The 27,977-nt window shown below is 43.8% G+C and overlaps 1 protein-coding gene across 4 annotated transcripts in view; it reads left to right on the forward strand.

Moving 5' to 3' along the window:
- LOC118122699 (Down syndrome cell adhesion molecule-like protein 1 homolog) overlaps positions 1 to 27,977 on the forward strand; it is a 53,975-nt gene that overhangs the window by 493 nt on the left and 25,505 nt on the right. For all 4 annotated transcript variants that reach the window (XM_035179586.2, XM_047343704.1, XM_047343705.1 and 1 more), the window contains exons 2-3: positions 8,486 to 8,806; positions 11,230 to 11,376. In XM_035179586.2, the coding sequence (XP_035035477.2) occupies positions 8,486 to 8,806; positions 11,230 to 11,376 (468 nt within the window). The remainder of the gene's footprint in view (positions 1 to 8,485; positions 8,807 to 11,229; positions 11,377 to 27,977) is intronic.

The following is a 27,977-nucleotide window of genomic DNA, read 5'->3' on the forward strand; positions in this document are numbered from 1 at the left end:
GTATTTCTCTTTTTTCCCCCTAGCTGTGTGTTTTGTGGTTTTTACGCAGCGGCCTGTGATGGAGCTGATAGCACGGATTGTTTTCGCATTACCAACTCTAGTTATGAATATGTAAAATGGCTGAATGGGGGAGAATGAGGTGCAAGTACAGAGGGAGTGTGGGAGACAAATGGAAACAGGCACCGGCCTTCAATCATATCAATTGGTGATCGATTCCAGGGGCGAATTCACTCAAATGGGATGCAGTCCTGTAAAGTTTAGAAACGGATGCTTGGGATTTTTTAAAACATCTTGATGCTCTCCTTGTGGCTAATTGCAGCTGTTTTGATGGACCATTTGGCACAAGCGCGCAGAGAGGCTCTCATTTCTCTTTTCAGGATGAGGTTTTTAATAACGTGTGATTCTCATTCTGCAAAGACAAATTACTGCAAATTAGAAATTAGAAATAAAAGGCAAACCCCCCTCTCTACTCCCCACAAATAGGTCTACACCCATATAAAGGCCATAATGAGGGCATCCACATTTATCCCCCTCGTTTAATTCATTTGTTCATTTCTGTTTTATAAATGTAAAATGGCGTGTTTGTTTGAATGGATTCATTTCCCCCCCCCCCTTTCTCGTCCAGTATATGCAGCAAATCCCTGACCCTATTGCAAAGTTGATCTGCTGCTATTACAGTGCATTATAATAATCCTGGGCAAATCTGCATGCGTCGAAAATAACATAAATTCAACACTGTCTCCACATGAGAGCATTGAGGCCTTTGTGTGCAGGAGCCATGTTTACAGACTGTTTTTTGTCCTTATTGTAACACAGGCCCCCGACAAGGTGTAGATTTATTTATATTAAAAGAAAAAAGTCTGGGATATATGGAGGATCTGGAATATGGCTGCTCTCAATGCAAACGAGATAAAAAAAAAATACCAGGCCATTAACCTCGGCCTATTTGCCATTTTAAGATCAGGCGTTTTCTAACATTTACATTTTTTTAAAATTAAATATTAATTAGAAATGGAATGTGTTGCCTCGTGTGTTTAATTGAGCTCTCGCTGCATTTTGCTGTTGGATTTAAGCAACAATTCAGGACGTGGTTCCGGAGCCTCTCTGCGCAATCTTATTAACATGCGCAAATTTATTTCGCCAAATGAGAAACTCCAGGGGCGTGGGTGCAGATTACAGACCTGCCCGGGCATGTTCCTCACTAATAGCGCACCTGGACCCCGCGGACGTGTGCGCGCCTGTGCCACGGATCGCGCGCGCGTGTGTGTGAGTGTGTGTGTGTGTGTGTGTTGACGGGCGCGCGGATGAGGGGAGGTGACGGGGACACCCCTGAAGGATTTGTTGTTAAATGTTGGACACTTTTAGATGTAAATTCTGCAGGAGACCCGCTGGAAGTTATCACTCTTTAATTTATTTACACGATGAACTAAAACAATCAGACCACGTAAATAATTTCTCACTGAATTATGTCTGAAAAATGTTGTTAAATTATGTCAGAGACTCACAGGTTTTCGGAGGCAGAATTCTTTTAAAAAAACGTTTAAAGGAAAATATTAAATTCAGCTTTCTTTCAGTAATTGCAAATAAAGAGGATTTTGTTGTGCTACCTTTGAAAAAAATTATTAAAAAAAATACAAGACATATGGTCTTTTTAGCTAAATTTATTTTTTTTACATCAAAGCCACACTGAAGCTTTCTGTTGTAACTGTGGATTAATTACACCAATACATAAAAATCCAGTTCGATATAAAGCGGCCTGCTGTGGGCCTGCTTGGAACTTTTACATCTAACGCATTTAATGAAATGAGACTTAAATATAAAACATAAATATTTGTGCAGCAACTGTGTAAAAGCAATAAGGTGATCCCCTCACCCTGGCACGCTCTGCTCGACACCCCCTCCCACCCACTCACCCCCACCCCACATATAAATATGCAAAGATCCCCTCTCCAATCCCCATGTGCTGCCTTTTGCAATGCTGCACAATTAAAGCCCCAACCTGAGCTATAGGCACCGCTCAATGACAGAGCTGTGTGGTCCACAGGGATGCCAGTCATTACTCAGGCAGGGCACAGGCCTCCTATTTTTTTTTTTTATTTTACCTCAAACCTATTATTTAATTTTGCATGTAAGAATGCAAAAACACCAATTACAAGAGGTGTTAGAGCAGAAATTATTACAACCCAGTGTGACGTTGGATGTAATTTGGTCCTGTGAGAGGATCGGGCACATGATTCTGATTCATGTGATTTGGAAATGTGGAGACAAGTGTTGAAAAATGCATTTTAAACGGTTTGCGGCTGTTGAAATTTAAAATAAAATAAAAATCAAATCACGGTTTGATTATGATCAAACAACTTGATTTACATCCTCTCTATCAAAAAAAAGTCAATATGAAGGCAATTTTACAGTTCACTTTCAGAAATTAACAGATTGTTGTTGGGGGGTAAAGTGTGCCGGTGTAAGACAGTCAGCAGGGAGACGCCGCTCATCGCACTTCCCAGCTCACCAATAGGATGTTGCAGCTCTGTCACTGCATCCCTGCTCTCCCATTCGTCCTTAAATTTACCATCAATCCCAATGAGATTTTGATGAAGAATAATTATTTGAAACAGCAACAACAACAGCAAACAAAAGATGCAAATCAACAGCAGTCGAGAGCAAGAACTAATTCTTGTTTTTTTTTCCTGCAAAAATTCTGTGTAGCAGCACCCTGATGCTAAAGTGAGCCAGACCTCCTCCAAATTTTTATTGGATGCTGGAGCTGCACATTTTTTTGGGAAGGGAGGGTGCGTTCAGCAAATGTCAAATCTCTGAAGCAAGTAGTTGTTTTTGTTGGATCTCTCTCTCTCTCTCTCTCTCTCTCTCTCTCTCTCTCTCTCTCTCTCTCTCTCTCTCTCTCTCCCCTCTCTCTCTCCCTACCTCCATCTCTCTCTCTCTCTCTCTCTCTCTCTCTCTCTCTCTCTCTCTCTCTCTCTCTCTCCATCTCTCCCTCCCTCCATCGCTTCTTCTCGCAGTAACTCCCCTCCCTCTCTCTCCCTCATCACTAGGCAGAATTAAAGGTTGGGGGAGGGGCAGTTTATGCAGACTGTGCTGGGACTTGTGATCCACAGATTTGATATTCACATTAAGAGAGAAACTGGCTGCTTTGATGTGAGGGGGGAGCAGGTCCCAGGAGACTGCTGAAGTAGCACACTTTTTTTTTACTGACACAGCACAGGCCTCGGGTGGGGTGGGGCGGGAGGTATAGGCAGGCGGGGGTGTGTGTGTGGGGGCACATTGTTGGTGACAGGGGTGTACAGAAAGACAGTGGGTGGGTGGGTGGGTGTTGGGGTGTCTGTGATACCCCTTTACTGATTAGATGTAACCCCAACAACCTTGCCCCCCTTCGGATTCCCCCAACCACCTACTTATGCCGGACCCCCTGAGGATTATCTGTAAGCTTACACCTATCTTCATAACCCCTGCATCCCACCAATGTTCAATTCACACCCTTCTTCTGCTGGTGCATCTCCTTCCCACGTTCCTTTTCTGCTGCTTTTACGCATCCAGATTCAATGCTCGTGCCCCCTGATCAAAAACTTTCTACCCTATAGTGACAGAGAGATGTCAGGACAGGATGCAGGTGAGCACAGGAGCTAGAGTCGGCTGAAGGAGACGAGGGACAGATCATGAGGCTGATGTGTGTGTCGTGTCTCTGTTGACCTTTACCTCACAAAAATGATTTAACTCGACGTTAAATCAAATAAAGTTGCAATGCAGTGAAGATGATTTTATCAAATGAGGGAGATGGGTGAGAGAGGAGGAGGAACATGTGGAGGCATTACGCCTCTCTGAGGCACAGGAAGCTGCGGGTGACAGAGAATATGTGAAACATTGGGGGTTCTGGGGTTTGTTTACCTCTTCATCACAGTACAGTTTTGAGTGTCAATTGTGTGTGTGTGTGTGCATGTGTGTGTGCACACACTCCTGTGCACACTCACATCCTGGAGAGGCGTAGATCAGCTGCATTATGCATGATGAAACCTTGCATAGGTTATGACTTCTGCCTCGCTGACATACATATTCATGCAGAGCTCTCTGGCAGGATGTATAAAATAGTGGCTGCAACTCTGACAGCACAAGCTTTAAGCTCCGGCAACTCCATCAGTGTTCGACACCTTCCAGCGAGGGCTGTTTTCTCCTCTGGTGCTGTGTCTGAACGAGGCTGATGACGCCTCCTGGGTGTAGCTGAGCAGCAGCAGCAACGCAGGGACCCCACAGCTTCAGTGCCGGTCAGGTTCTCACTGTCCACACGCTGCTGGTGTTAGACGTTTGTGGACATGCATCCCTGAGAGAGGTGGGCTCACCAACATGAACAGGAGACAGGGGACAATTCCAGATGTGTGAAGCAAACTGAAGGATTAATCAATAGTAAAAGTAGAATTGCACTCAGTAGATTGCATACGTGCACAAAGTCGCACAGTTTCCCTAAAGTCAATCAAGCTGCGACAATGTTCACAGGCTTATTAATATCAGCCCCCTAGAAAGGCCAGATTTATTTCACCAATATCCATGAATTATTGCCAAATGGTGAAAAGTTGAAAAATGCCTGCATCTGACCCATACCACATCCTTCCACCAAGTTTCGTGGAAATAAGTTCAGTTGTTTCTTTAGAAATTTTGCTGACAAACAAACCAACGAACAAATGGACCGGGGTGCAAACACAACCTCCTAGGCAGAGGTGATCATTTCAGCTGTAGCCCTAAAATAAAGTAGGAATGTAGGAGGAGGAATTAAATTTTCAGTGTTCAAATTCTGCATTATATTTTGTTAATTTAGTGTATCTACAATATGTTGATGATCTATTCTTCTATCTGTGTGGGAGCTTGCTGGTTTGACCGGATGCTGTACAGATGTACAACATCTGTCAAAACTGTGGTAAAAACATATTGTTCTTCTTATCGACAAAAGATAAAAGTTTAACATCTTCAACTTAAGGTTGAGTGCATTAACTTCAATTCAACCCTTAGACTGACATTTTGATACTTTTCTTTTTGGATTCAGCCATGAGATCGATACACTTACCAAGCCGTCTTCACACCACTCTTGATACATTTGGCATTTTGTTTTCTGTCTGCACTGGTCAGCACAGGTGTCGTGTAATGTTTCATCTGCTGGTTTTAAATGGGAGTCAAACCTGTGCCAGTCTGACATGACTGTGCCAGTTGAGTTCTGCACCAGTGACCCTGAGCCTGGCTACACTGAATCCCAACAGCATCTTGTCATCCTGCCACTGACTGGCAGGTCACTCATGTAAACACACTTCTCTCCACAATGTGTACACACTTAGAAGGCAGCCTACTTGTTCTTTTATTGTTTCTTTCTCTCATCTTTGGGCCATTTAAACCTATTCACTCCCCTCAGCTGCTTTTATAACTTCTTGGAAATATTCGAGACACTGTGACACAATTGGGGGCATGGTTACTTAAAGTTTCTAAATTTAGATTGTTCAGTGGGTCACTGTTGTTAGGTTAAATTGCTCCATTGTTTTTTTTTTATTCAGTCTCAGCTTTCAAGTGCCAGCGCCACCATGGCAACCCACTCTGTCTCTTCCTGGTGTGACTGAGCCCTGAGAGCGGCTTTTGGAGTGTGTGTGTTCTGTGGGGTTGTGTGTGTCTGTTGGGTGAGTGCGTGTGTGTGCCTCGTCTGGTTTTGACAGGCTCTGATTGGTGGGAGTTTGTTCTGATCCCTTTTCTATTCCACTTCCCACTCCATCAGTCCCAGTGCTGCAGAGCCCCCCAGTGCCCGGGCCCCCAGGCCATATAATCTACTGTATGAGAGGTTTTCCTGCTGCCCAGCCCCCCTGAGCTCTCAGGGTGACCCCCTCTCTCCTCCACTTTAGTCCTGTCCCCCCATTGGGAGATTATAGATATTGCAATCTTTAATATGGGCTTTATGCTCAGGGGCCATTATCAGTAATCTGCAGAGGGGAGGGAGTCTGACCTGGTTTTTGCAGCCCACCACTGGACTGCCAGACACATTTTCATATACCATCTGTAACGGTGCTGCGCAGCTTTATCAATCTTTAGTCTAGGGACAGCACCACTTCTTTGAGAGGAACCATGGGATTGTTGGCAAACCACAGTGGACGGAGGAGATGGTTTGTGTCTTTCTTCGATCTGCTGCACTGAGCCCGGTGCCAGCACACTGACCCTGTTGATGGTGATGATGATTGATTTTGCCAGGCTCTATTTTATAATGTTTGTATGTAACAGTGTGTAACAGTCACCAGCTTAAAGCCACACTTCATTAAAGAGACGGCCTGAACGAAGTCTTAATGTTTTGGTGGTGCCGATGAGAGAAATGCACGGGATGATCAGATGCAATACTTAGTTTTTCTTGTGTTTGGTTTCAGTACCACAGCTATTCTGGTCATTGTGTTGTGTGCACATGTGAAAACCTAACAGTGATCTTTCTCCATTATCACTTTACAGCATGAATTCATCACTATGTGTTCATGATCCCGGTGCGACACAATCACCATCAGACAAATAAAGTTAGTGGTATTGAAACTTGTACTGTATCTGCGGGCGTTGCAGATGTTTGTGCATCAGCATCAGAAAACATGAGGACAATTCTTTAAGTGTCGGCAGTGGCTGTGATTGCTGTGCTGTGTGTTACCAGCAGTGATGCTATTTAAAGTGAGCTTAACAATTAGCCTGTGCTGTGAAAAGTGAAAGTGTTGCTTGTTAACTAAAGAACCAAAGTTTCAGAAAAGTCTGATAAACAACAGATGATCTGGACCAAATAGGAGTCAAAACATTTTCTATTTAAACATGTGTTTATTCACAACTGATATTACTTATGGAACAGTAACAGAAAAATGATGGACACCTGGTCAGTGTTTATTTAAATTTTCAAGCACACATGCCAAATGTTCCCCAGTTGTGCTTTTCAGGTGTGAGAATTAAACCAATATTGTCATGAAATTCTTTCAGTTTTGGATCATTAGTCAGAAATACACAAGCAATTTGATGGTCGCACCTGTGAGAGGCCTTTTTTATAGACAAAAAGAATACATAATAATCTGATTTACAGATTTATCAATTAATCAACAAGGAAAATAATCATTAAATGTAGCATTAGTGTTTATTTTATAAATACATAGGCCTTCTGTATTAATTCAGTATGTGGAATACATTTTTGTTTCTATTTGATAATGATATTTTGGCAAGATTCTGTGCTAATCTTTTAATGTATTGTTTTTCAAAAAATCTTCTCATTTCACACAAAAAATAAATAAATAAAATGAACGTTATATCAGTGAGAAAAAATTTGACATAAAATGATTAAATCTGATGTTATTGAATAGAACTAAAATCCAATCATATATTTCAAAACTTCCATATTTTACCTTTGACAGAAATTTGCATTAAATATACATTTTGCTTACAATTCAATAAGCGATATGCAAACGGCAAAAAAACATACAAGAAAAGTCAGTTTGATTCATTCAACAACAACAAATTTATTTTTTTGATTTGAATCAAAATTCCTCTCTTTCAGTATCTTTCCTCTATGATGTTTTAAAGATATTCTGTTTATTATAAATACTAGTACAGTTTATTATCAGGGTGACCATGTAGTGAGGTGTGTTAGATGGCATAAGTCAATATCAAAGTTCTTGTCCTCATCTGTCCGTCAGCAGTGTCCCACCACCGTATTCCTCTTCTAATCTTTTCCTGTAATGACTCCAAATTTGAGAGCACCTCTTCCTCTTTTCCTCTCCTCACCCTCTCTTCTCTGCCGCAGCTGTATGTGTTTAATCTGAAGAACATTCCTGTACGTGTGTGTGTGTGTGTGTGTGTGTGTGTGTGTGTGTGTGTGTGTGTGTGTGTGTGTGTGTGTGTGTGTGTGTGTGTGTGTGTGTGTGTGTGTGTGTGTGTGTGTGTGTGTGTGTGTGTGTGTGTGTGTGTGTGTGTGTGTGTGTGTGTGTGTGTGTGTGTGAGTGAGAGGACCATGCATGTGTGTGTGTGTTAAATATGTAAGGAGATTAAATAGACTTAAATCTCTGCGTCTGGCATAGAAATTCCAATCACATAACCTATCAGCGCGTTCCCTCTCTTCTCTCTCTCTCTGTCTTTGTTTGTGTATGTGTGCACACACTGTACAGAGGTAACAGGCTCCTCCCCCCCGATCCACCTAAACCACCACAGGCTTTAGCCCAAATCCCTGGCTTTCTGCATCACATGACTGATGTTTGCAGCTGGACATTTGACATACATTTGTTATGATTATTTTGCAACACATTTGAAGGACATTTCCATTTAGTCCATCGTTTGTCCTTTAATGTCGATAGCCTCGAATCAATGGCGGACTAACCCTGTTAGCTTATTATTACACCTCTGTGTGTTGCAGCACATAACAGGTGCTCCTTTCTGGCCTCTCACCTCCACCTCAGCTCCGCTAAGTGATGTTGTGTTGTGTGTTTTGCCCCCGCAGTACACAGTGAGGATGTGGGCTCTACCAGGCTGTACTTTGTGAACGCCTCCCTGCAGAGGGTAACCTACTCCAGCTCGGTGGGGGTGTCCCTGCCCTGTCCAGCAGGGGGCACCCCCAGTGCCATACTGCGCTGGTACCTGGCCACCGGCGATGACATCTACGACGTGCCGCACATCCGCCACGTGCACGCCAACGGCACCCTGCAACTGTACCCCTTCTCGCCCTCGGCCTACAACAGCTACATCCACGACAATGACTACTTCTGCACTGCCGAAAACCAGGCCGGCAAGATCCGGAGCCCCAACATACGCATCAAAGCTGGTGAGTCTTGGACGGAATGGACCTTTTAGAGCAAAGAAAGACTCAACCATCACAGCACGATGAGGGAAAAGAGACAGTTGTTAAGCATAAAGTAGATCAGATGAGATTGACAACTGCAGAAAGCCCGACCCACACACACAGAAGCACCTGCCCTAAAATAGCCCATGTCAACCTGAACACAGATTGACCTAGAACACAGTCTACAGAGGGAACATCTGCATCACATACTACACCAGGCCTCGGCCCTCGCTCACACCTTTTCGACTGAGCTGCGGTTGAACCACTGCACTTTACACTGACAGCCCCCCAGCCTCGTCTATACAGCGTGGCACCATCTGGTAGGATGAAATCTAAAACACAACAACCGCAGGACTCAGAGCTAAGTAGCAGATCAGATGAGGACGAGAATTATGGCAAAGGGTTGTATCATTTTACCAGCTCGTCCTCATCGACAGTCCCTAAGTTTTCAAAAGGTCAGATGAAAAACAGGAGACAACAGGAAACTTTGCAGCCTCTCGGATATTTTCCAAGAAATGTGTTTTAAAGGTTTGCAAGGTGTGAAAAGTAATTGACCACCTTACAATGAGGAGATTAAGATAAGCGACCTTTGACTTCACTAATACTGTACTTAAATCATCTCAAGCCTCTTTTTGGAAATAAAATGAATTTATTTGGTTAGTCACCTGAGAAACAACTTATTTTTTAGAAACTATTAGAATAAAGATTAAATTCGATAAATAATCGTAGATGTTATAGGTGGTCAATTCTTTCAAAGTTTCGACCAGAAGCTGCTTCTGTTGCCGTCGCTTCCTCTCCTCTGTCCCCCTTCTTCTCCCTGCTCCCTTGTTCTTCCAACTGTCCTCCTGTGCCAGTCTAAATATAGCCACAGCACACTTCTTTAATTATCTCTCATTAACAAACCTAATTGGTGCTTTAGACCGTGCGAGGGACGCTTTAATAAGCGAGACCTCGTCTAAAGTAAAACAGTACTTCTGTGGGTTTGAGTTCCTTCAGCTCTTCTGATGGCACGAAAGTAGAAAGGGAAAATGTTCCCAAAGAGCAGTTACATCAAACCACAGCTGGAACAAAGCTACATCTGGCCCAGAGTTGCACTGCATCTATTGTCCTGCCCCCCCCTTCTATTCCTCCTCCTCCTCCCCATCGTCCATTCAGGCCAGTCGGTCCCTCCTCCCCCCCCTTCCCTCCTGCCATCAACATCTGTTTTCATATTCTGCCTCCCAACACCGACTTGAACTAATACTCATATTCATTCTAATACTAATACTAGCGCCAAGTTGAGGATTTGAGCCAGGACCCTGAGCTGCATGCCAGCCGGTTGCTGCCTTCATTCCCACATGACCCAAAAGCCCGGCCTCGGGAGACGAGGGATTAGCGTGAACCAAACATCCTGCAGCCGGCGGCCTCTGATGGGCCTCGGCAGCTCTCGCGTACAGGTTGCACAGACAGGACGTGCACTTTTTAGTTATGATGGGGAGCAATGATTGGCAGGGGTCTCAAGTGAATCAGCTTCATTGCTTCACGGAAAACAACAACATCAACACCAGTGATGGCTCATCAGATATAACTCAACAGATCATTTTGTAGAAATTCTATTCATCTAGTCAAAGAGGATGTAAATTTCCGCGCATGCATGTGTGTGTCCCTCCTGCAGCAGGAATGTATGCATGCTGTCATCGTGTCTGTTACCAGGGAAGGGATTCCAAACCAGTTTCTTAGCAACCTTCGGATACGTCCTAGCTTTCATGTGATTTTGCTAATGAGTCCCTGCTCATTCAACAGAGTGTAAAATATTGCATGAACCTGCACAAACCGAAGAAGCAACAACCCTCTGCTCTGCCTCGAATGTGCTGCTGACTCCGTCGTCTGCTTTGCGAAGTTCCGCCGCAAAAACACAGCTGGATCGGTGTTTTAAGAAGATGCCACGCCAGAGCTATAGAATAATTTCCGTGATTATCCTGCTTAACGGCAGCTTCAACCATTTATGGTGAGGGCAGAGGCAGGATTAGAAGAGTTCAAACAATACACAAGAGTGGGCCTGTAATTTCACATGAATACACGTGGAGAGCCGTGGTAGCCGATGAAAGGGTGTTTGGCTCTGGAGTGTTAATGTGTTGTTTTTGATGATGTAAACACGAGCGGATTATTGTCCAAATGCATTATTGTCCAACATTGTGATGAGATCACCATGATGTCCATCCGCTGTCAACACATCTTCTGCTTATATGATGGAAGATACTTTGCCTAGATAATACATATTTTTTTCAAATTATTACTACTTTTATCATTTAAAAGAAATCAAGATTTGACTGTTTATGGCTAAAAGCTTTTAAACCAGTATTTAAGACACCATATTTTTTTTGCCTGATGTATCGCCTATCTTAATATTCTTTGTGTGTGTGTAGTTTTCAGGGAGCCCTACACCGTGCGAGTGGCGGACCAGCGCTCGATGCGGAGCAACGTAGCCGTGTTTAAGTGCCTCATCCCCGTTGCCGTGCAGGAGTATGTCAGCGTCGTGTCCTGGGAGAGAGACACCGTGTCCATCGTCCCAGGTAAGACGTCTCAAGAAATAATCTGTGGGTGGCCAGTGTTTCATACAGCTGAATTTGGGTATGTCTTTATCTTCTGTCCGTGCGTATACTGTGTGTGTGTGTGTGTGTGTGTGTGTGTGTGCTCTATGTTTGACCGAACTCTTAACTCGTGTCTTCTGTCTGCTCACTGTTCTGGATCACTGATCCGGTCCCTCTCCTCCTCCTCCTCCTCCTCCTCCTCCTTCCTTCTTGCACACATCTCCTCCCTCGCTCTACTCCATCCTCCCTCCTTCCTTTTTTTTCTCAGACGTTTCCTTCCCTCCCTCTCTGCTACCACAACTTTTGCATCTCCATCTCATCACATACAGTTTCCCCCCCCTGTCAAATCCCACCTTTAATTGTGATTGACACCACATTAGACAGACTCTCCTCCGAGTCGCACCGCTATTCTGCAGTTTCTCCTCATCAGATCTATTTCTGTCCTCTCCCTGCTTGTCTTAGCACCGTGTGTCCTTGAAGAACAGGGCCACAATTAGAAACACAGGATGTCAATAGGACTGTGCCCTCACATTCATCTTCATTAACCTCATTTGTGTGTGTGTGTGAGTGTGTGGGTGCGAGAGAGAGACAGAGACATTTGCAGTGTGTTTTGTTGGTTGTTGCTGAGTGTTTTTTTATTATGTGATTACATATCGAGTGCAAAAACTATATGTTTTGCATTAAAAATGCTGACAATAACAATGTTGGGGAGAGGCATGAGGGGTAGAGGAGGAAAAGGAACCAAAGCAAGAGAGGCAAGGAGGCTAGTAGGGCAAGAACGGCCTCAGGTCCTGGCAGATGGCGTTTTATATTGTATGTATGCAAAACACAGACAGTGTCACACTTGCACATGCATCAAGATTGTGCTAGCTCGTTATTTTCAGTCATTTCGGATAATTTTCAGCGGTCACTGTAATATTGTTATGTTACCATACTTTGTATTATTCTTTGTTTTCAGTTATCATGCTGGCAGAAAGCTGCAGCATTAAAGAACTGCATAGATTAGTCTCTTATTTATTTCACACACCTTTTCTACTGTATTTGAACTAAATACAGGGAAATTGCACATATTGCACACACACACACACACACACCAGCCAGTTTCTTGTGTAAGATTTTCTGTTACAAATTGTTGTCAAATGACATTTTAAAAATAGTCATCGAGGATTTTTCAATTCTAACTTTGCTGTTTCTCCAGTGTTTGTATGACGTCCCATTATTCCCAAACAGACGTAGCTGATGCACTTTTGTTGTGCCACTCCTCTGTGTTTTCATGGTTTCTATGTATGGGATGTTGCTGTGTGTGCCATCATGAGGCTGCTCATGTGTAATTAGGGGTATATAGGTCAGATGATGAGCAGTGAGTGTGAGGATCAGATGCCGAACACGATGAGCTGCTCACCGAACTCAGCGTTTGCTTCCCCTCCCGCGACAGCAGAGGGAAACGCGGCGAGCGCTTTGCGGCGTGATTGCTTTCACCCTTAACCCCGAACTCCACGCTAATCAACACAGTGACCTCATCACCCTTAGAGCCAATCAGCACACTCACCTATCTGCAGCTTTCTCTCTCTTTGAAACAAACAGCACCTCTGCGAAAAGAGAACCTAATCTAAATATTGTTGTCACACTCTCGCATGGATGCACAGAAGACACGCAGCCATGCACGTGGACACATGCTGTGAATGTGGACACACAGTGGATGCATGCGGTTATACACACACGACACACACACACACACACACACACACAGTCCAGAGGGAAACACTATTGATGTTAATCTCCAACTCTTCAGTTAAACGTCTCATCGAGTTACTCTAACGGTCACTGATCAAAATCTCTTTTTACCTCTTTTTTCCGCCCCCATATTTGTCCATTAAAGGAACGTCTGGACAGGACTAATGAAGATGTGAAAATTAAAATTGATTTTGTGACCGAAAGCCCTCTGCATGTAAGTGAGTGGGTGGGTGGCTGTCTTGCATGTCACAATTTCTTGTGCTGAGCTGAAGAACCGCAGCTGGAGAAGTTTCAGTGGAAATTAATGGGAAGCATTGATTGTAGGATTTTTTCCCCCTCACTGGCTTGTTCCCGTTCAGGGTCATAAGAGGTAGAAAGGACAGGAAAACACCCTGGATTTTTTTTTGTTACCAGTTGATCAAACAACATACACACAGACACGCACTCATTTTGCTCAGCTTCTCATTAGCTGTCTCCGTGGTAACACGAACTCTGCCTAGGATTTTATCTGGTGTTGTATTGATAAAGTGGGACGTTGTCTGCTGAAATCCACTGCAAACATCAAGGCGAAGCACTCGACCATCACTGAACTCTTTGAATTTAAAAAACAATGTTTGGTTGCAGACTGGGCTGTGATTGGTTAGCTCCATCGCGGCAACGCAGTGGAAGGAATTCAGCCACAAACGTCTGACTGCTGGAGATGCTCGGAATCTGAGCTCCCCTTTCCATTAGTTTCAATATAAAAAGCACTTTTTGTTTATGTCTTGATTCTCTCATTTTAATTGACTTTTATTTGAGGAAATGATGCGTTCAAATCAAAGCAGCTTTTGTGCCGTCGCTGACCTGGGGCTGAATCCCACCACACTTCCTTCCTGTGTCTCTCCTCTCTCGTTTCCCACCAAGTAAGAATACAAAAGGGAAAAGACTGCGCAAAATCCTTTGAATTGTCCACTTCATTTTCACTTCATAGCTGTGGCTTTGCACAGAGGAGTCATTGTGTGCAGGCTCCGATCAGTAGCACAATCACATACTGGTCTGAAGGTTGAGTTCATGACATAACACAATGCAGCCGTGCCCTCTGAACCCCAACAGGTTCCGTTTTGTCAAACACACATGCTCCCCATCTGGAGACGTGTGTGTGTGTGTATGCATGTGTTAATGTGTGTGTGTGTGTATGTGTGTATGTGTCCCCTTGCCTGCCCCATTTTCCCGTCCAGCCAGGACAGTGGGGGGGTTTAAGAGGGGAGGGGTACAGGCAGACTGACCTATTTCCCTTTCACTTCCCTACCCATAGCATCCCTGTAGTTAAGCTTTGTGTGTATTTGTGTGTGTCCATGCATGTGTGCGTGTGTGTGTGTGTGTGTGTGTTTGTGTGCCCCTTACGAGACAATGGAGGCCAGCTAGTCTGAGTGGTGATCTGAAGGAGGAGAGCTGGAGCGCAGACAGAGGGACGGTGGGGTTTGTGGACGGGCATGAAAACAACAGTGCAGGACACAGAGCGGGTTCAGCTCGCAGATCGAGGCCGTCAGTCTAACCAGCAGAAAGCTAATGAGTGGCTCTGATGAATAGAGACTGGACCAGCAGATGGCTGCAGCCACATGGTGGTCCGCAGAAGATGCCCAACCATGCTCCATCTAATACACCTGCCACACAGTTTGCTCTTTATTCATTCTTGGTCATTTGATACACGAGGCCGTTGAAGCCAGAGCTGAGGAGCAGTGGCACAAGAGGGAAAGTTATAGTATCTGAGACTTTCTCATCAATATTTTTTTTAAAACTCAATTTCCTCTCATTACCTCTGCCAAGGAGTTTGTGTTTCCTTCCCAGTCCGTTTGTTATTTAGCAGGATTACGCAAAAACCACTGGACGGTTAAACACAAAACTTGGATGAAGGATGCGGTATGGGTGAAGGAAGAACCCGTTTAATTTCGGTGTCGATTCGGATCAGGGGGCAGATCCAGGATTTTTTCTTTTATCACTTTCTTGATCATTATGAGAGAGGGCATTTTTTAAAAACATTTTCCATGATTTGTCAGAGAATAATCGCTCGCTCTTGATAAAAAAAAAAAACTCAGGCATGTTTAGGGGACTGATATTTATGAGTGTGTGCAATTTGGTGCAGATTCAAATAAAAATCAGGATCTAGGTTTCATGAGGGGATAGTTGGGCCTTGGCGGAGGTATGGGTTCTACTCTCATTCTAGTTTTTCTAATTCAATCACATCTTATTCCATTCTCTCACACTCTATAACATACAGAGCTGTTTGGATCAGTGGATGCTGCTCGGTGTCTGTTCTCTAAAACAGTCCAGCCCCATATTGTTAAAATATAAGGTGGATTCAACCTGCGTTTAACCCGGCAGTGTGGGCCTGCTGAGTTATCAGGCCTTAATGTGAACATGGAACCTAATGGATGTCACCGGGTGGCGAGGTCACTTACAGGCTATGTTACAGATCAATCTTCCGCCCCTGGGGTCCCTGCTGGGAGTCAGGTGGCTCAACAGAGACCCAGTAATAGACAAACCATATACACGCGCACACAGGGGTTAATTGGGAACACGTGGAAAATTACAGCCGAGGTGATCAATTTGTGAGATAAGTAAGTTACAGTCACTGATCGCAGCTGATAATTTTGACTCGAGTTTGATGATGATGATGAATTGAGCAGCGTTATCTCCCTCCACCTTTGGTTTAGCAGACTACAGCATAACTAGGGTCGCATCTTATAATGTTTGCATTAATTAATCTGTTGATAATTTGATAACAAATTGCGAGAAAGGCCTGATATTTGCTCCTCAGCCCAAAAGGACGTCTTCAAATATCTTCAGATGTCTTATAAAGTGACACAGCAAAGATAATCAATGCATTTTATATATCACTTCATCACATTTGAAAGGTGGGATCAATATTTCTTTTCTAATTTTATCGTCTATTCATTTCTGTCCATGTAGTTTGATGGAATTATCAGCAATAATTGCATCATACATTAAATAAATACAACATTAAATAAATTTCTGATGTTTGATATTTGAATATCTGATAATTTGCCACATTCTGAACAGTCGATAAAAGCAGATTTGAATTCAAAGCTCTGGGGATAATATGCAGAAACATTGTAAACAAATGGAGACTTTAGCATTGTTTCTCATCAGTAAATATGAAGTTAGTGTCTGGAGGCTGCACACACACACACACACACACACACACACACACACACACACACACAGGTAGAGCGAGCAGAGAGGTGACACAGGCACAGGGACCTCATGGAGAGCAGTGGTGTGTGAGGACACAATGTCTGTTTGTAAATCTGCGCTCGTGCACTCAGAGCAGGAATACATTAATGGATGCACTTGTCTGGGACGCCGCATACTCATGTAAACACCGGTTTAACACATGCACACACACACACCGACTTCTAGGAAGTACAAATGTACAGGCCTCCCACCACACACACACACACACACCTCACAAGTAACACGACAAAGCCATTTCCAGATTTTGTATGAACCTGCCTGAATATGGAGCACTCATTAAACATTAACTCAGGATACATTAAGGCTGCGCTCGGCTCTGCTCTGCTGGGGCCGTCCTGTTGTTGTGCTGCCTGGCTGCAGCAGGACATGGTGTGACAGGGGAGGACGGGGGGCAGCACGTGGCGTCCCCAGGGCTCATGGAACCTAACCCCATTGACTGTCGGCCTCTCTCACCCCCAACCGCGGGCTTCACACCCTCCCTCCCTCACCTCTCTGTCCCCTGCCCCTGCCTCTGTCCCATGTGGCACACAGAGGGCCATGGGGGTTAGTGGGTTGACTAAATCAAGCTGTTATTATATACTTACATATGCAAACACATGGCAGGAACACCGGTGCTTAGCAAAGAGCAGCTTCTTACTAAAATAATCTACATATGAGAAATGACAAAACAACCCGCAAACCTGCAAATCATTTTTGAACCTCTCAAATCCAGCCTTCAGTGCAACCATAAGTCACAAACAGCTCTTCTGCAGGCTCGTTCACCTACGTGTGCTCCTCTCTCACTTTCTCTGGATGTTTTTACCCCTTTCACTTTTGCCCCAGTGTGCTGAGAGCAGCCGAGAGCAGGGCAGGAACAGATGGGGAGCTGGCAGCCATCTTTTACTCAGTTAGGTTGAGTAGGCACGTGGGTGGGTGTGTTAATTAGCAGAAACATGTCTGTGTGCTGTGTGCGTGTGTGTGCGGTGGTGTGTGTGTGTGTGTGTGTGTGTGTGTGTGTGTGTGTGTGTGCGTGTGTGTGCGTGTGTGTGCGTGTGTGTGTGTGTGTGTGTGTGTGTGTGTGTGTGTGCAAGGGGCACAATAGGCATAATTATCTCTGCTTGAGAGGCCCAGTTAGGGGGGGTCAGGCGTGGGGAGGCGGAATTCAACAATGGCCCAACCACGGGCTTTGTGTGTACAGAGCAGAGGGCTGACAAGTGTCGGCTATTATTGACTATTTACACACTGCTACACACGCCTGCTCACGTGCGCTTAACACAGAGATGTACACACTATAGCTGCCGCCGCCGCCGCCGCCGCCGCCGCCGCTCCTTCGCCTTTTTTCCCTTTTGTGTCTACATCAAGCACACACAAGCCTTGACACACACACACACGCATGCAGCATGAGTACGTCTACAGAGCATCAGTGTATCAGTGTCAATCAGTGAAAGAGGGAGAGATGGGAAAGCCCCTGCGAGCACGTCACTCTGACAGAAAGCTGGCCGCTCTCTCACCCTTCCGGCCACGGCTGTGTGAGAATAAGACAACTCAGAGAGAGGGAGACGGACGGAGAACTCTGCTTTTGGTTTACAAGTTTAGTATCACCTGGATTAACGGATAACCACAGTTTAATTTGAGAGCTTTGACCATCAGTTTTGTTGATCTTAATAACGTCATATAATGGCTACTATAAGGCTGATGGAGAAAATCTAAAATAGTCCTTTTTTTCTTTTCCTTGGAAAGCAAAGATTTAAATTTTGTTTGCTATAGAAGTATTAAATAAATCAGGTTTTTCCATGTTTCAATTTGGAGTCCTTATAAGTCTGGTCCAAGCTTATTGGTAGACCAATATTATTAATCTTACTGACCTATATTTACTCATAATTCAAATTTCAAAAAATGTCAATGAACATGCAAACCAGTAAAAAGTTTAACCAAGTGATCCGTCAAAAACAGGCCACTAGTCCTAACTCATCATGCCCCTAACCCTAACCCCTTTTTTTTTTGTATAAGTACTTTAAAAATAGATTTGCTCATGAATGTTTTCAATATTGTTATTTTGTATTCATCTGTCTGCCTGGAAGAGGGATCCATCATTCATGACTCTCTCTGGTTTTGGTAGTTTTTCCTCACTCTAATCGAGGGGTTAAGGGCAGAGTATCGCACCTTGTTAAACCCTATGTGGCGAACTGTGATTTGTGAGTATGGGCTATACAAATACAATTAATTTTGATTTGATTAATTATTCTAGCTTTGTTTTTAGTATTTGATCAGATGCTGTACCTAAATACTGGTGTAAAGGATACAGGTGTCACTTCTTACCACATCCCGAGTCATTATGAAAGTGAGAGCTGGACGGCTTGTGTGAAGGCTTAAAGAAAGAGAGCTGGAGGCTTTATATGGTCTGGATTGGGCTAAGAAATAGGATTTGAGTAAAGCGGTTTTACCCGTTTTCTCTTTCTTTCTTTCCCTCCACTCTTTTGTTTAGGCTGAAGAACGAGGGATTAGTGTGAGGAGATTACAGCAGGCTCTTCTAAGAAATTTCATTTAAGGAAAATGCTTATTTAGACTCAACAGTTCAGCATCAGTGGCAGGAAGTTTGTTCCCTGATTTCCCCTCTTCATTTTTCTGTGTGTCTTATTATGAACGGCAGAGATTTTCTTCTCTAATCCTTCTTCTTAACTTGTTGGTTTGAAGTGTGGTTCCACTATTGTTCTCCAAACTTTCATCAGATTTCATTGGATAATTAGAAATAGCCAGCAATTAAATCACTCCAAACTAAAATGATGAATCTGATTAGATGTGTAATGAGTGTTTTGATAAGATAAGAAAAGATAAGGGAAATAACTCAGTGCCAATATCAGAGATGGTTAATGATGTCGTGAAATCGACACACTCCATGTTGTGATTTGTTGCGTCAGAGAGTGATATAGTGTTTTCACAGTTAGTGACGTGGTGATTTAGATTTTTTTTTACACTGGCTGGTTGTCGGTATAGACCGCAACGCTGTCGTGATCATGGATCAAATGGAATCTCTGGTGGTCATCCATGTGCCATGTTCCGACATGACCTCTCAATCAGGCCTATTGATCCGCCCCGTGTTCGCTGTCCAAACACACGCAGAGGTCAGATCAACACTGCAGGCTGTGATTGACTGCGGGGGGGGAGAGAGGGGGACGGACCAAACCTGCTGCTTTGGGTGTAAATGTGACAGAAACAGCGGAGGGGCAGAGCGAGATGTTTCGTGGTTGTGTTGTTTGTGTGTGTGCTTAGTGAGTGCCACGTGTAGGTAAGTCAATAATTCAGCATGGAGACAGTATGTGAGGTGTTTGCTCCTTCTGTTTCTCCTGACAGTAAAAGTCTCTTAAGATGTCTCAATCGATCCATCAGACAGTAATTCTCTTGTCTTTTTTCCTTGTATGGTTTGAGCCATGAGGGAAAATATCAAAATATGTCACAGTCACAATTGTCCTAAGCCCACAGTGAAACTTTCTACTTGTTTCATCCATAGAACACTGAGAAACCCCAAAATATTAGATTTATGATTGTAGAAACAAAGTCAAACTCGATGATCGAAATATCAATACTTGGCATTGATTGACTAATTGATTTGTCTCTTATTCTGCGGCTCCCTGGGTTGGTCCCCAGTGTATGAGAGGATTCACACCTACAGGAGGTTTAGAGTGTCCAGGTCACATGCACACCTTCTGACTGTGGCAGGAACCCGATGCAGCGAGAACACGTAAACACTACACGGAACATCATTGTGTTCTGATGAAATATAATCCGACGTGTTTGTGAGGTGAATAAAAACATCTGGTCACGGGGATGTGAAGTGTCAACTCCATCAGCACAGGAAAAAACAAAAAAACAAAAGGAGTACTGCGCTCCACTTTGGTTTGAGTATACCTTTTTGTACTACTTCTCTTCCACCACACAATCTTTTACTCTTACAAGTAATACCATTTCCTTTTATTTGGTATCTGTAGTATTGTTTACTTTGCAAATACATGTTTATTTAAATAGACGTTTATTTCTATTAAATCAAAGATATGATTTAATATGCTCCCACTCACATACAGCTACACCACTGAAATGACGCTTGTATGTTAAATCATAAGTAATCATATATTGCAGGAATTCACTTGTAATAGATTACTTCAGCATTGTGGTTTTGATGAACTGCTTCTTTTTAGTGAAATAATTGATTTGAGTTCTTGCTCACTGAACTTTCCCTCACTGGTTGTTATCGTGAAGAGGAAGAAACCAGAGTCGACCTTTAACGTGTAACACAGACCCGTTTTTATTGACATGTGACTCCTGATGTCACAGTTGACGACAATGATGATGTCGATTTCTGTTGTTTGACTTTGGTAAAGGTGAGATGATGATATTTGATTCTTTTGTTCCAAGTGTATTTATAGTCATTTGGCGTGTGGGGATTTCAACAATCCCTTTTGGTAAACACTGTAAATGTACGCGTGTGTGTGTGTGTGTGTGTGTTTGTCTAGCAGTTAATCTCTCTCTCTCTCTCTCTCTCTCTCTCTCTCTCTCTCTCTCTCTCTCTCTCTCTCTCTCTCTTCCTCTCTCCCTCTCTCCGTCCCTCTCGTCCTGCCGGGCAGTGACACTCCTCTGCCACCAGCACTCTAATAGGGAGGGACCAGGCAGCTCACTCAGTGCCACTAATGCAGCTCACTGCCCCGGGCTATGGGCTAAGCTGGAGTACACTGCATCACAGACACACACACACACACACGGACACACACATATGATGGCAGACACACACAGCATATATCCAGCTCTGTCTCTTATCTGCAGCTAAGTCAAAACAAGGTGGCGAGGGGCGGGAGCTTTTCGCTGCTGGATGTTTACTTTTACTGAGTGACATTTTTGAAAGAACCGAGTTACTTGGGTGTTTAAGCCTTCGTGCACGTGCAGTTAACAGTTAAATATGAGTTAATGGGATATCCACTAGAGGGGAGGTTTTTGGACCGTGGTGGCACGCTTAGGTATGGTGCAGTGCATGCGTGCGTGTGTGTGTGTGTGTGTGTGTGTGCACGTGTGTGTGTTCCTCTCTCCCGGGACTCTCATTATCACTGCTGTCCCAGATGTCACCAAGCACATGAAACACACGTCATGAATAATGGAGCCCTATTTCTACATCTCTCCCCATTTCTCTCCAATACTCCCACCCCTCTTTTCCCCACCATCCCTCCGTTTCCTCTGATGCTTCTACTGATGCTTAATCTTCTCAGCGCTGTCTCGATCGGAGATGGTCCATTTAGCTTTATGCAGCATCGTCGTGCCCTGTCTGCTTTGGGCGGCTTTATGGAGGGGAAACACGGCGTCTCTGCAGTGTTTGCGTTGAGTTATATCTACGCAGACGACATCTTTTTTTGCATACAGTTTTATGTCCTTCCCACGACTGTCCATTGGGCCGCTCCTAAGGCTGCCCCCCACCCCACGCCATCCCCTCCCCCAGTGTTTACTGTTTAAAGTCACACTGGGGCAAATTGGGACAGCGCAGGCAGCGGAGCAGAAGAGACGTGGTCCCATCTCAGTGGAGGAACCGGACTCATGCTCTCTCTCTCTCTCTCTGTCTGTCTGCTCCATCTCCTCCCTCGCCCTCGACCTCCTCAACCTCCACCTCGGTCTGCTCCTCACCTCTGTGCCCCCTCCCAACTTTCCAACATCCCCTTCCATCGCGGCCAGTCGCTGTACGACACACCACAGTGGGAGGAAGGGTCAGGGAGAGGAAGAGCATGATTGAAAGATGAGGTAAGCAGTCAGGATTGGTTTGGAGAGAGGACAGCAGTCAGGATTAGACAGTGGAGCGTGGCTTTTTAATGAAAACATGACAGAGCTGCGGCTTCTTCAACACCCCCTCTCACCCATCCTCCTCCTCCTCCTCCTCTCTACAAAATGAGCAAACCACAGAGAGGAAGCAAGAGGGGAGAAAACAATGCTGATGTACAGATATTGCTCATGTAAGTTTTTGTTAAATAGCGACGTTGTGCTCATCGCGCTCCGTGTGAACCGTTTGCTCGTGTTAACAAAGTCTCCTTTACTGAGGGGATGCAGTCGCAGTTGTTACACATCAGTTGTGCCAATAAAAGCTGCTCTGAATGTGAATTGAAGGGAGTTAAGAGGCTGCTATTCATAGATGTTAAGTAAGAGGGCCGCGGAATAAAAGCCAGGAAAGTGTATATATTTAATTGGCTGACACCTGCTTCTACTTGGGGCTTTTTAATGTACACAGCAGAGAGAGAGGAGAGAGCAAAGGGAGGGCTGAGTGGGCTCTCGCTTTGAATACAGATGCAACACCCCCCCTTCTTTTTGCATAAAGGTTTGAAAGGAGGCGAGAACACAGACATGGACTGTTATCTCCTCCTCAGTTTACCCTCCATCTTCTCCTTCTCCTTCGCTTTCCACCCTTTTACTGTTTTTCCCGCTGCTCCCTCCATCCCCTTTCTCTCCTCTCTAAATCAAGTCAGTCAGTCCAATGTTGCTGATTTTTCTGCTTTAACCCGTTTCTCTGCAGCCGAGTCCTCGGTGCTAATTTTACCGCATAGTTTATTATTTTTTGTTCCAGCAAGGAAATTTTTCTTGTCCTATTTTAAGCCTGGTAGGTGTTTTTTCCATTTGTGTGTGTGTGTGTGTGTGTGTGTGCCTTTACCGTAACAGCGTGTGCGCCTGGCATGTCTGCATTTGTGAGCACCAAGCATCTTCCAGCAGTACAGAGAATATCTCCGGAATTCACTGCGTTTTTTTTCTTTCTCTTTTTCTTTCTTCTTCTTTCTGTGACAGTCACAAGTCTTTGATCCACTCCTCCTCCGCCTCCTCCTCCTCCTCCTCCTCCTCCTCCTCCTCTCACTCTTCTCACCTTCTTTCAAATTCCTCACTGCATCTTGCCGTTGAGAGCGGCGATAGAAGGCAGACGTACAGAATGCAATTTCTTTAACGTCAAACTCTTTGAATATCACCCATTGTTTCAACAAAGTGTGTTGACCAGAGGATTATAATAAACTTATTTGTCAAATAACAATGAATAAATAACAATGGCTAAACATTGAAGTTCACGGGCCACATGTGTTCACATCCATTTGTATCGATCAGTGACATTTAAAGCTCAAACTGTTACTTTTGCACACCCTTAAGTTCTATTTCTGATCTATTTCTTTCATCTTCTAAAGTTTTATGATTAATTCGTGAAAATAAATCAGTTTACAAGACAAGAATTGTTACACGGATCTATCCATTGAGCTCCCCGTCTCAGGTGACATTGGACAATGGGCAGGTCACACCGTGGACAGGTGGACCAGGGCTAACATCCAGAGACGGACATCCATTTACGCTCACATTCACACAGGAATGTTTGGTTCAAACAGTCCAAACACATGCAGATTGGGGTAAGGTTGTGGATGTGAGTTTGAATGGTTGTGTGTCTTTGTATGTTGACCCTGTGATACACTGGCGCCCTATCTAGAGTGTATACCTTGCCTCTCGCCCAGTGTCAGCTGGGATTGGGTACAGCTCCCCCACCCGCAACCACTAAAGCATAATTGGAATGATGTTTAGTGGCGCTAGAAAGTAAAACATAATCTTTTATTTTATATTCACTACATCTCTATATATAATAAGATTCTATATAAATCAAATGAGGGATATTTTTTCAAGATAAAGCTTCACCTAATGTGTTGATACTTCGGCTCGTACCAGTGATGCCTCTGAAATGAACACTTTTCAGGCTTTCAGTTTGTCAGAGTCAAAGTCGTTATCTTACAACTCCAGACCACATGTCTGTGATGGATAAACACGTCGGGCTGGAGGCGTCTATCACTCTTGTCAGTTTGTGGAGGAGTGAAACCTCTGACCCTCTGCTGCTTTGACACATTCTCTCCTTGCATCAGCTTGCAGTCATCATAATGAGCGGTGAAAATACACTAACAGTTTAACCGGGAAACCCCCTTCAAGGCGAGAAACCACTGCCTTTGACCATCAGCGGTGTTGGGCAAGATAAAGACTCCGGGGATCAGATTGTACTGTAGTGATCCGCCAGAAGGAAAACAAGGATGGGAGTTCGATTGCTCATTAGCCTTTTTCCAAACTGATTATATATGGAGTCCATACTGGGAACTCCCATAGGAAGAGCAGTGTTTTTAACTCAGTGCTGCATGTTCCTGCACTCCCTGTTTTGTTTTATCCACAGGAGATGCATGAATTTTGGACAGGTTAGTATCACAAGAAATTTGTTGCTAAAGCCCCTTTTGCACTGATCAAAACATCCACTACAAACCACTAACATCTGGCTTTTGTCTGCAATGGGAATGGAATCCAGCGGCATTCACTCCCGGGTCAAATGACTCAGCAGGAGACGCGGGTTTTCATCCACTCTGGCTCCAATCGCCGGTGATGTAAACATGGTGAACCCGGGTGAATGTGTTGATTTGGTAAGACAGCAAGGAGAGAGGTTTTTGGTTCATCTGTGACATTGACCATGATGCAACGGGGGAAAAAACACACAGGCAAACTCCTCTACTGCCAATGTAAAGAAGTCAATCGCTACTTTTCTTTCCATGTTTAAAATACCCATGTATACCCGCTAAATTTTGTGTTAAAGAGGTAAACGAGAGGAAAAACTGTTTTGTCCTAAAATTGACTAAAGTAAAAGCGATTTGCCCCTGTGACGCATGTAGGCCAGATTCTCTTCCAAGAGCCAAATCAGAAGCCCAAGTTAGTTTCCAAACTGTGCATAAAACTGATAATGAACACGAGTATTTTAAGTATTTTTATCTGCTTTCCCAGAGAAGGTGAAACACACATCTTAGTGCTGAGGATTTCAAAAGCTTGTTAACTTTATTCTGAGCTGCAGAACTGGACCAAACTCCACACAGACGCTCAGGAAGTAAAAGACAATGTGTTATATTGTGTGTGTGTGTGTGTGATTGTTACACAAAAACTATGTGCAGCATCTGGAAAGCTATTTTTAGCAACTTCATCCTAATACTCGTTTTTTTTTCTGGATTAATTTCACCAATTCACCTTTACCTTTTTTTTTTTCCTTCCAGTCAAGCGACACAGGTTTTTATTTCATTGTTGCCTCCTTGATGATTGTAAACACGCCGCACTTTAATAATTGCTGAAAGTGCGCTGAATTGGTAACAGGACGGCAGTGAGAAGACCCTAGCAACAGGGAGAGGATGAAGAAAGCGTGAGAGTGGGAGGGAGGGAGAAAGATGCAGAACATCAATAAATAATGGCCCCACTGAGGAGGTGGAAATATGGGCCTCGTTATCTTTGCGCCGACGCCTTCATTTGCATGTGAGAAAATGAGGCTGCTACTAACTCACACACACACACACGCATACACACGCCGGCTACAGTATATATCCTATTTATAGACTCTGTCAAGCTTTTATTTTTTCCTATTCTCTCTCTCGCACATTTACACTTCTATTATTTTCCCTTTTTCTTTCCTCCTCTTTGGAATTTGTCAGAGCAGTAGGTCTGGTCTGCTGTGTGACTGCGAGGCCGCAGGCATTTTGTTGGATTAAAAAAAATAAAATGAATGAAAACCTCTATTACACAAGAGAGGTTTGCTGAGGACAAACAGCACGATTAGTTTGAGCAATGCCTCGTTTTCCACGTCACAGAGCGTCGCAGTGCTCACAGTCACACAGGGTAACTGCCCAGTATAAGGCAGGTGGAGTTAAGTGCCTTGCACACAGGTGACTTTTCTTAACTTTCCCTGAATCTGCTGAATATGAGTGAGTCTGTGTGTGTTATTGTGCATGCACTCCTGAACGTAATTTCAATGCACCACATATTTTTAAAATGGCCTTAATCCAAAAAGGATTTTGCTATTAAAAATAAAAAAGAGATGGAAATTAAATTAAATTAAATTAATTAAAACGTGGGGGAAATAATCTTAGTTTTTATTGATATGAAAAAGTATCAAATTAAAATGTCACTTTTAAACGATTCAAATATTTGTATTGTTTTTAACTGTATGTTTAACATATTCGTCTGAGAATAACATTTTTCCTGTCACAAATCCACATTATTGTCCTGATCCTACACTTACAAAAACAGAGATTAAAGTAGTTCCCCCTCGGGACCCCTTCTGCAGCCAGGAATCACAAACAATTTTGCACCATTTTTTCCCATGAATGAGTTTCACTGAGGCTCTGACCAAACTCATACAAGATCAACAATGTCGCCATCCTCTAGGCAAGGCAGCCTCTTTCACAGAGTTCTTCTCCTGGCTGAAAGAACCACTTATAGTTGATAAAAAAACACTTTAACCATAAAAACAGTTCCTGCTGAGCTTATTGGACGATCCAATTTCTTATGTAATGGTCACTTTGTTTTAATCAGTGTTATGCAAAAAACTTATGGTGGTTTTAGTTGCTATTAATTTTTGTATTTTCTCAAAACGCATTTTACAGAAAGACAGACATATTTTAGACATACTCTTAACTACTAAGATGATATTGTATTGTTAAAGCTGTGGGCAAATTACATGTAAGTGTTAGAATGTTATACCTCTATTATCATATGGGGGGAATTATGTAACAACAACTGCCAACCATTTTGCAATTCATAGTTCCTGCATGCATGCATGTCTGCATGTTTTGCTGCAGCTCTGTGTGTGTGTGTGTGTGTGTGTGTGTGTGTGTGTGTGTGTGTGTGTGTGTGTGTGTGTGTGTGTGTGTGTGTGTGTGTGTGTGTGTGTGTGTGTGTGTGTCTCTACGAGCGGGTGTGATGCACATTGGCTCTGTTTCTCGTTATCTAGTCAAGTCAGCATGAATAAAAGCTGAGGGAGCACAGTGATTTAGTAATTAATATTTTACTCTGTCTGCCACTTTGCCACTCAGAGACCGAGAGCAAGAGGCTGGGAGAGAAACGGAGGGAAAAGGGTGAGACAGAGGGTTCAACACAAAGAGATGAAGAGAGAGTCGACTATAACGACAAAGTGATTCCATGAGCAAACCACAGAGCTAAGCCGGACAGATAGCCAGGGAGATAATGTGATATTGTGTAATCTGCATTGTTTCAGTGGCTGTGGACGGGATGAATTCAGCCGGCTGCTGCAGACAGAAAGTGTGGCTGTGACAGATCCAGCTGACTCTGTCTCACTCCCCCCCCCCCTCCCTCTCTGCCTATGTCAGAGTGTTGTGACAGGCGAGTCGTCGGTGTTGTGGGAGTAGCAGTCTTAAAGTGCTCATTATCCTGTAAGGCTTCATTCTGGGGGGCAAACAAAGGCTGCTGTGAAATTGCAGCCTGTGCCTCCTCTTAGGTCGTACAGTACGCTCCATGCAAACACCCGCACGGCCCATAACTGCTACCTTCAGTTTACCCACTCAGCCCTCGGCAAGACCCAGACAAACACGGAGGCTTGTAGGTAAAATATTGATGATGATAAACACAGGTGCACGTGAATGCAGCACGTTCAGCTGTCGGCTTGATGCTTGGATCTTGAATGAGACCAGGTGACAGTCAAGGGCTGGAAAAAATCTATAAACTAAAGGAGCAACCATTGAAACTCTTAATGATATGTAAACTTTGCAATTAATCCACGTTCCGAACCTCATTAAATCACATATACATTTTCTAGA

Source organism: Hippoglossus stenolepis, chromosome 15 (assembly GCF_022539355.2).
Source record: "Hippoglossus stenolepis isolate QCI-W04-F060 chromosome 15, HSTE1.2, whole genome shotgun sequence".
Lineage (NCBI taxonomy): Eukaryota > Metazoa > Chordata > Actinopteri > Pleuronectiformes > Pleuronectidae > Hippoglossus > Hippoglossus stenolepis.